Here is a 10,567-nt window from a genome sequence, read left to right on the forward strand (position 1 = left end):
AAACTTTTTTCTCAAACACAGTAAGTACAGGAGATTTTAACAGGTGAAATGTTTAATTTAACGCTTGCAGAGGAACAGAAATCATCAATGAAAATGCTAACTACCTCTATATATGAGCGTCCCACCACGTCTTGAGTCTAAAACTCTACAAAAAAGCTAAAAGTAACAGAAAACGAGTGTCAATGAATTAAATGACCAAAAGAAAATGAGACAAATGAATGATATAAACAGCAACATTAAAAAATTATATCTAAATGAGCTTTCAAGTTATTCTTATTAAAAGAATTGGAAAAGCAGCATGATGGTGCAGTAGTTAGCACATTTTTTAAAAATCTCAAATTTATCACAGTGTAGTCTGACAGCTGGAGGTTCGACTGATCTCACAGGATTCCACTCAACAAACTAGAACACAGGGTAAAGCTGTACTCTGCGGAAACACAAATCTAAAATAAATATTGTATTTCCATTTATTTTATCACTCACTGGCCTTTCCATGCTGCTGGATGCACGTTTGAAATTTTTACAAGACACCTTTAAACATCAAAGGTTACTGTCCAGAACCAGAGCACAAACAAACAACCTGAAATGAAAAAAAATCAAAAAGAAATTAATTTCATTGATGAAGCAGGTCTTCTCGGTGTGTGTTCTGTTTTGTGATGTAGTAGCTGCAATGACAGCAATGCAAAAGAGATATAAGAGCAGAAACCAAATGTTTGCACTTCATTCGGTTAGGAAACAGTTTAAAGACTTCTACATAGAAAATGTATTCCTCAGTACTGTTGGGCAAGTTACTTTGAAAAAGTAATTAGCTATAGTTACTTCTTGAAAAAAGTAAGTTATTAACTAAGTTACAATATTATAAAAGTAACTAAATACAAAGAAAAGTAACTATGGTGTTACTTTAGAAAAAAAAGTTTAACCCTCTGAGGTCCAGGGTTGATTTGACCTCTACATTTCACCTTTCAAGAACTATTTATCATGCCTTGTTTGGTATCATTCTTTTCAGCACAAACTCACATCTGAATTTACAGTTATGTTTTCAATAATACAATTGATTAAAAAAATATGTAAATAACCAAAACAAACAACCCCCACCCCCATGAAATCTTTTTTTTTTTTTACTGTAACAACAATAAACATTTAACAAATCATTTTCATAACATGAAATGCAAATAGACATTGTACATTTTAAAAACCTATGCAGGAGTTTTGCAAATAAAAAAGTTATATGCAACTATTTACCAAAAAAATGCAGCAAAGACTTTGTTAATAACCATTTTAAACTATTTACAGAACACTCTGCATCAAATAAGATGCCACACAAATTATTTGTGCCACCACGTTATCTTAAATTGGTCATGTAATTGGTTTACCATGACTACTTTATCCTTCCTCAGCCAACCAGTGGGACTTGTGGGACTGTTTCGCCCCACTAGCTCCCAGCAAGATGAACACAGCTTCAACCAACTGTGTGTTGAGAAACTGTAACGTGCCTGCACCGCATTTTCTTCATAGTAACAGTAACAGCAACAGCATTATAACGATAGAAATAGTAATTAGTTAGATTACTAATTACTGAAAAAAGCAATGGTGTTATCCCCATCACTGTTGCTTGGGTAAAGAATTGATAATGCTCTTAAAACATTTTGTAAATGGAATAATTTGTAAAAATGTGCCACTTCCACCTGCTTTTAAAATGAAACTCTAACCATGACCTCCTCACTACCATGCTGTGCTTACCATTAGTTCCCATGCTGACTTATGTTTAACTTTGCACTCAACACAGCTTACTAAACTGTTAATTTTGTTAAAAGAGTACACCTCTATATGTGTATTTTCATGTGACGCAACAAGTGAGCACGATATCTAAATGAATTCCCACAGGTTTTACAATGATATGGTTTCTCACCTGTGTGTATTCTTATGTGCTCTTTTAAATGACTGTTACGCTTGAACATTTTCCCACATGTTTTACAATGATATGGTTTCTCACCTGTGTGACGTTTTGTGTGTATCAAAAACAAGTTTCTAAGTGGAAATGTTTTCCCACATGTTTTACAATAATAAGGTTTCTCACTTGTGTGAACTTTTTTGTGCCTCAATAAGCCATTACTACGTGCAAACATTTTCCCACATATTTCACAGTGATACCGCTTCTCACCTGTGTGCGTGATCATGTGGACAGTTAAACCATTTGTCTGTCTAAAACTTTTCCCACACACTTTGCAAGAATATGGTTTCTCACCTGTGTGGATTCTCATGTGCTGCACTACAGAACCACTACGTGCAAACATTTTCCCACATGTTTTACAGGAAAACGGCTTCTCCCCTGTATGGATTCTATAATGTCTTTCCATTTCATAATTATATTTGTAGGCTTTTCCACAAACATCACATTTTAAAGACTTTTTACTTTTGTCAGACTTGCACTGACTGTCTGGCGTAGGTTGGTGTTCTACATTATTGTGACCTTTTTTTTTATTTCTTCGTGATTGTGAATCTTTCTTCCTTCCTCCCTGATATTGTCTCACTGCTACAGCAGAGCTGACACAGTTGAGTTGGTCTCTTGTTGGTTCTGGTTCACTGTGGTCTCTTTTTTCAGCAGCAGTCACCATAAAGGTATGATTCTCCTCCTTTAGTACCAGCTGCTCTCCTTCCTGACTGCTACAGAGTTGCTCCTGTTCCTCTTTAATCTGTGGAGCTTCTGGTTCCTCTTGGTCCAGATTGGAGCTCCTCTCCTGGTTCCAGAGCTGCTGATCAGCGATAACTTCCTCCTCCCTACAGAAATGCTGCTGATCAGCGATAACTTCCTCCTCCTTACAGAAATGCTGCTGTGGGACATCTGGAGGGGAAAAAGGAGACAATTAAAAGAAAGGTGATGTGAAAATAGAAAAAAAATCATACTGAGCAAATATACTGCACAAAAAATAAAGGAAGACTTTGAACATGTATCAGATCAAAATGGAAAATTAAATTAAGCTTGATATCTATAGTGCCATGGACTGGGTATGTGTTCGGAATAGAACTGCACGATTAATCGTTGGAAAATCGCGATCTCGATTCATACTTATGTGCGATCTCATTTCCAAATGACAACGATTTAAAAAAATAAAAAATAAAAAGACGACGATTGTACCGCATTTTGATCCGGGACATAATCTGCATGAAAACAAGCGCTCACTCTTCCTGCTCAACAAATGACAAGGGCGGAGCCTTATACCACGTGATACAGAAGCTGTGCTGTGTGATGCTAAAATTAGCAGGAAAACACAATGGAGAGCACGTCAGGGATGACGAGAAAGTGACAGGAGAAAATCCGTCCCGGTCAACCACCCAAACATCAATAACAGGAACCTTATACAGCGCTTCCCTATACCCGTCGAACTCCTGCAGGCACAAAGAAATCACGGAGGCTATCACTTATCACCTGACCAAAGATATGGCTCCCATCAACACTGTGCAAAACGAGGGATTTAGGAAAATGATCAACACCCTAGACAAACGCTACACAGTGCCGTCCCGCAACTATTTTTCTATTGTTGCACTACCTGCTCTGTACACGCAGCGTCGAGCAACGGTAGAGACGGAATTACAAGCAGTACAACATTTTACGGCAACAACAAAACGTGAGACATTTGTTGTTTTTATGTTTATTTATTGTTTTTATGTTCAGTCTCAACTGTTACGAAGTTGATGTGCAGTTAATAAGTACAATAAATATTTATACTGGAAAAGAAAATCGTGAGAGAATCGTGATCTCAATTCTAAGCCAAAAAAAAATCGTGATTCTCATTTTATGCAAAATCGTGCAGCCCTAGTTGGGAATGAAAGGATGCCGTGTGGCTGAATTCAAGGACTCCCTAAAAATTTTACTGTAACCACTCAAAATGGTACTCAGTAGTTCAATTGGCCCTATTTGCTTGTAGGGCAGGGGTGTCCAACTCCAGTCCTTGAGAGCTACTGTCCTGCAGCTTTTAGATGCAGCCTTGTTCCAACACAACTGAATCTAATGAATGACTTGTTACCAGGCCTTTGCCAAACTTGATGGCATGCTGAAGAGGTATTCCAACCATTTGATTAAGCTGTGCTGGGGTAGGGATGCATCTAAAAGCTGCAGGATAGTAGCCCTCGAGGACTGGAGTTGGACACCCCTGTTGTAGGGCATGAAATGACAGATGCGTCCAGGGGAATCCCCCCCTAGATCTCGATCTGCCCATCACTGAGCTCCTGGACAGAGTTGTAACCTCGTAGTACCAGATGGAATGAAACATAACATCCCAGATATGAATGGAAATTAAGAAGAATTTAGTGATTCCAACTGATTATTGATAACGCTTAATGTTCCAATTTTGTATCAATTCTGTCTTCGATCCTTATTGCCTCTGCTTTGAGAGTCACCGCTATCATTAAGCAGCACATCAAAGACATTACTTCATACAAATTAATTTGTGCATGTAAGAGGTATTTCTCCTTTGTTGTGATCAGTGCTGGGGTGGTAAATGACAAAAACCCCAAAACAAAACAAAACGTTGCTACACATATTACATGGAGCACTTAAAATTAATTTGAATTAGTACAGTACTGCAGTATTTACTACTAGAAGAAAGTAACTCATTGTACTAGTCATTACAAAACTTTAATGTTAATGGGGTCAGCTCTCAGCTGCAGCGTCACTCTGGGCTCTTGGCTAGCTTAGCATTAGCATGCTGACTGCACAGGTGCTTGCAGAGTCATAGTTGTGTTAGCAGCCGTTTTGTCCTGGATCCAGTTTCTACTTTACCATCATGTTCTCATCCTTTTGTGCAATAAAAATAAATGTAATGTCCATAATCATGTTGCAGAGTGCGCCGCTATTTCACTCCTCTCACACGCAAACTAAAATCACCTGATTGTAGTGCAAGAACAGTGGGATCAATAACCAGACAGACTAACAATTGAATTACTTGAATTGGATTACCAGGAACCAGTTCTTGAGGACAGCCAGTGCCCAGCAGTCCAGGTCCTTGGATTCCCGTCCCTAACCCACTCTGCTACTTAACTGACCAGATCAATATGCCAGTAGTTTGACTGACCTGATGCTATACTCTGGTTAAAAAGCATTCCTTTACTTTTTCAAGCAGTGCATACTGTTAAAACAAGGCTTAAAAGTAGGAATGTCAGTCAGAAAAACACAGAAAGTTTACACCTCTTGTCAGTGCTGATGATGACTGACATCAGCTGTTGAAAATACGAGAGAAATGCAGAAATGTTGGCTGGATCCTCACAGTTAACAGATAAATCAACTCTCATTAAAAATCAGCTACAAGGAAAAAGGCCACAAATGAATACAGAGAGAATACAGACCCTACTCCACAAGTTAGCCCATGAACAGAGAAAGTCCTGTAAATTCACAGTAACTGCCGTCTCCTTACACACTTATACAGACTGTATATAACTCCAGCCATGTTGATGGGTTGCCTATATTGGCTGGAAATATTCATTTCCGGAGGAAAGGACACAGGCAGACGATGCTTACAGGATGTGATGTGACAACACTAATGAAATATTGATGTGTCATATTTGTCCAAGGCGTATTTCATTGTTATGGAAAAAGAGAATATCAAAATCATGATGACCAATTGGAGTGGTGATTTCTATGACTTTGTGTATATAATTTGGAATTTTGTACAAATGTAGGCCAATAAGGAATATATGATATCATTTCATTCTTCAAAGGTTTCTTTGGATGACGCACAAACAGACACAATTGAAAGGTACAAATGTGCATGAAACGAATTCAAACGTGGTGCAGATGTGTCACAGGCTGATCTGGCTGTAGGCTGTGGCACGTGGCCAGAGGTGGCGCTGGTTGACTCGAGTCCATGTTAGTGCACAAAGTAAACTGCTCGCTGTAGTTGTGGAGCAAAAACGCTGAAACCGGAGAAATAAAACGATAACGGCGACAAGAGTCTGTCCCGTGAACAACATCGGCGTGGCGTTAATTGTTTGCTGTTTTCGCGATCGCGTCGCACATGAGGACATAACCAAGTGGTACATAAGTACATTTTCTTACTTAAGTCTCCAAAAAGTCCTCACAATCAGAAACGTTGTTAGCAGAGCTGCTCTGGGCAGCGTTATGGCATAATAATTTTAAGGGAGAATAAAAAGTCGACACACATATCTCATTCCTGACGGAGGACTCTACCACTACACTTCTCCAGTCCATTCACAGAGTCGTTGCATGGTAAGACATGGATAGAGAGTGGGCGGAGCCTTTTACCGTCATTTTATTACGACGCAAAGTACAAACACCTGTGGACACACAATCCAACACCCCCACTTGTACACAGGTTGGGGAAAAACAATCCTCCGAAAAAACATCTTATATTCCAAACACAAATACAGAGAATTTGTCTAACTTAGACTTTGAAACTGGTTTCGTCATCTGTTCATTTTCACACTCTTTCACATCCGTGATATAATCACTCAAATAATCAGGTCTCTTTCTGATTCTGGATGGATAACGTGTAGCTCCAGCATCTACTTTATCATCAGTTTTAACCTCGGACTCAGTTTGACTGCTTTCACTACCATCTGGAATATCCTCATCCTTCGTCTGTTTGGGTTCACCATCTTTTCTGGATTCATAAACCTCATCTTCATACATCTGATCACTCTGTGTTTGTTGATCCATTGTCGCGGGATTTAGTATTTTTATCAATCTGTGCTTTTCAACTTTCCCGGTTTTTGGGAAATAGATCAAATATGCTGGACTATTTTTGTCATATCCCAAGAAAACACCTTTGTCGCATCTTGGATCCAGCTTTCCCCTATTTTGTTTATAAGCATAGCACAATGATCCGAATTTTTTCATTCTAGAAAGATCAGGTCTTTTTCCAGTTAACATCTTATACGCTGTCTGACCTGTGCGTTTGTTAAAACATCGGTTCCGAATCACTCCCGCGGTTTGTACTGCATATGGCCATAAAGACTTTGGCAATTCGCTCTCAACTAACATGCATCTCGCCATGTCAAAAAGTGTACGCCAGTTCCTCTCTGCTGTTCCGTTTTGATGAGGCGAATATGGCGCCGAAGTTTCCTGCCTAATGCCGTGTCTACTTAATAAATCTCTGAACTGACTGCTTGTAAATTCAGTTCCATTATCAGAACGAATGCACTTGATTTTCCCATATGACGCCACCTCTGCAATAAATCTTTCAGTTGCTTGAGTTGTATCACTCTTGTGTTTCAGATTATATACAAATGTTGCACCTGAATAATCATCAACAAACGACAAAACATACTTAAACCCTTCTTTAGAGTTTGGCGTAATCGGACCAGCTAAATCCGTATGTACCAACTCTAATGCTGCCCTGGCCTTTTCATCCGGTTCTCGGTTCCTAGTTTGAGTAAACTTCCCTTGTATACAGGCTTCACATTGCATATTTTTGTTGATTTTACCCTTAATTTCCATTCCATCAACGACATTTTGCAGATTTTGAACATCCTCATAATTACAGTGTCCTAGAATTTCATGCCACGTTTGCATATCAAAACATCCATTACATTTCTCTTCAAACTCTTGCACAGTGTTTATAAAGAACAGTCTCTCGTGTTCATATATAGGGAATTTTGTTCCATCAACATGTTTAAGAAAACTGTCCCCGTGTTTGAAAACCACAGTGGCTCCGTTACTAGTAGCTGCTTTTACTGACAAAATGTCCTGTGGAAACGATGGAATGTAGAGTGCTTGTTTCAATGTGACCTTGTGACTGCGTCCTTTACTGTCAATCATACTTATCTCAGCATCTCCTCGCCGCTTTGCAGCTCCTCTGCTCCGCCTTCCGTCAGCCAACTCTACACAATGAGCCTCGGGTCGAAATGTGTCATCAAAAGTCTTAAAACTCTCGATCTTCGTAAAGATATGTGACGTCGCTCCCGTATCCACCAGTAGCTGGTTATTCAGCATCTCTTGGCCGCCGTCCGGGACCCTCTGGGGTTCGGAGCCCGTCTTGAACGCGTAGTCCTTCTCCACAACCCCTCTCGCTTCATCCCGTCTTAGCTTCCTTCTACAGGTCGCATCTTTGTGTGTACTACTCCGGCAAAAACTGCACCATACTCTGGATCGGCACATTCTTGCAGTGTGTCCCTTTAGTCCACATTTAAAACACACAATCTCATTATTCTTTGATCTTCGGTCATCTGCTCGCCATGAAGTAGAATCCTGGTCTAATTGCACTTTTGTCCTCATTACGTTGTCATCAGTTACAGCCGCACGCATTCTCTCGGTTTCTTCATAACTTCTGAGTTTTACTTTAAACTCTGAGAATGTGATTTTTGCTTCGCTCTGTGTAACGTGCACAATCAGGGGTTTAAACCTCTCTGGTAGACCTCTCATTATCATTGCGATCAGAAGTCCATCAGTTAATGACTCACTTTTTAACGCTGTGATAATTGCTTCTGCTCGGATAATATAGTCCGTCACACTTTCATTCTTTTCATTTGTGAGAGAAGTAAGTTCGGTGTACAGACTTATGATCCTTGGCTTGCCCACTCCTGCATAATGACCTCTCAAAATTTTTAGGGCTTTCCGTCCGTCATCAACTGCATCTCTCATAACTAACGATAAACTTTTGTCATCCAGAAATTGTATCAACTCTGCATATGCTTCTGCATTTTTGTCATCATCTTCACCATCGGCTTCTTCATCACCCTCAGCCTTTAAGATGACATCTTTCAAACCTTGTAGTCTGAGATGACCAAGGAACTTCGTTTCCCATATCTCATATTTCCTTTCATCTCCATCAAACTGCAAACGGGAATATCGACTGCCCGACTCTGCCGTGCGTCTGCTCATGATGCACAAAAACGCTTACTCACTCAATCGTGCCAAACTTTTAACACCTGCCGGTAACCTGCGGCTTTCCAGGAAACGCTGCCCTTCCTTTGGCAGTTACAGGATCTCTTTACTGCTGCTCTGGGCCCATAACCTGTTAGCAGAGCTGCTCTGTGCAGCGTTATGGCACGATAATCTTAAGGGAGAATAAAAAGTCGACACACATATCTCATTCCTGACGGAGGACTCTACCACTACACTTCTCCAGTGCATTCACAGAGTCGTTGCATGGTAAGACATGGATAGAGAGTGGGCGGAGCCTTTTACCGTCATTTTATTACGACGCAAAGTACAAAGACCTGTGGACACACAATCCAACAAACGTCCCGCAGAGCTGTGATCAGGATCCTCCCTCAGAGGGACACTCACCTGTCCTGTGCAGCTTGATTTGGGGTTTCCAGGTGATATCCAGCAGTCTGCGCTGACGGTCGATCTCTTCCTCGTACTGGACGATCGTTTTTTCAAACTCCAAGAATATTTGTTCAGCAGCAGCAGTTAGTCGCTCGTTGATGAACTCTCTCAGATACTGAACTGAAGGCATCGTTGCTGCCGCAGCTCACACACTCAGCTCACACACTCAGCTCACACACGTGGGACGGTAATGACGCCTTTGTTTGTTTACTTCCGCCTGTGTCACGCGGTGAGGTTCCGGCAGTACACGAGTGTTGCCTTTAGTTCCTTTAACATCTCAGTTTGTTGCAGTAAATGAATAAATGATTGTGAGCAGCAAGGCTGCAGTGAGAAGAGAAAACAGATCCATGAATGACTGAAGCTCCATGCAGGATGTGGAATAAAAACAAAGGAAATTATTTTGACTGTTTAGCTTTCAGTGCTGACTTTCATTTAACTTTTAATACACAACTAAACAAATCCATCATACTCATACAAAAATATCAAAGACAAAAGAGCAGAAACTGCAGCAGCTTATTTTTCGGCTGCTGTATCAAATAAAAGGAGCAAAATCTCCTTCATCTGTGTCACTGCGTTAGTTTTCAGGTCTTTCAAATCTGACTCCAACAGTTTTCTCGGTGTTATATTTATTATTACACAAGCTGTAAATGTTTATTTTTTACAGATTTACATAAATGTAACGTTTTATTTTCAAAGTGGAGCCCAGACGTGAGTGTTTAGTGGATGTTCTTTGGCTCAGACACCACAGAGAGAAGAACCAGATGCTCTGTGTGAACAAATTGAAGCAGGAAAACTTTAAAGAGCAGCATCACATCACATGAGAGCAAAAGCAGCTCCTCCTCCTGACTGCAGAAACCTGTCTGACTCCAGCTGTGAACATCAGACCACTCACAGCTCATAACTCCAAAGACATGTTGCTGCACCTCTTTTTGCTTCTATCTCACATTATAGGTGAGTTTAAGAACAGGGATTAAAGTTTAGTTGAAGCTGCTGCATTAAGCAGATATACAGACTGCATTTCACTACTTTTCTTCTTTCTTTTTCCAGGACTAACAGCTGGAGACTCAATCACTCCTCAACAACCTGAAGTCACTAAAACAGAAGGAAAATCTGTCAAACTCACATGTAGCTATGAGACAGGTTACAGAAATATTTACCTTCACTGGTACAGACATGATTCTGACCTTCAGGCTCCTCAGTTTATTCTCAGGAAAGGAGCCAAAGGAAACTCGGGTGAATATATTCCTGATAAACGTTATAAAACCCAAACAACACCTACAT

At 40.2% G+C, this 10,567-nt stretch overlaps 1 protein-coding gene across 2 annotated transcripts; it reads right to left on the reverse strand.

The window, feature by feature from the left end:
* Window positions 1-34: 34 nt before the first annotated feature.
* Window positions 35-9,496, reverse strand: LOC113010376 (uncharacterized). Of its 2 annotated transcripts, XM_080292392.1 has the most exons (3): window positions 9,245-9,496; window positions 2,246-2,842; window positions 35-665 (listed from the first exon to the last, which is right to left on the reverse strand). In XM_080292392.1, the coding sequence occupies exons 1-3, from the start codon at window positions 9,414-9,416 to the stop codon at window positions 541-543; spliced, it is 894 nt and encodes a 297-aa protein (XP_080148518.1). In that variant the 5' UTR covers window positions 9,417-9,496; the 3' UTR covers window positions 35-540. The 2 variants fall into 2 exon arrangements, with proteins under 2 accessions (XP_080148518.1, XP_080148517.1); XM_080292391.1 differs by having other exon boundaries at window positions 35-2,842.
* Window positions 9,497-10,567: the final 1,071 nt, after the last annotated feature.

The sequence above is a fragment of the Astatotilapia calliptera genome, chromosome 18, assembly GCF_964374335.1.
Source record: "Astatotilapia calliptera chromosome 18, fAstCal68.1, whole genome shotgun sequence".
In the NCBI taxonomy this organism is placed as follows: Eukaryota; Metazoa; Chordata; class Actinopteri; order Cichliformes; family Cichlidae; genus Astatotilapia; species Astatotilapia calliptera.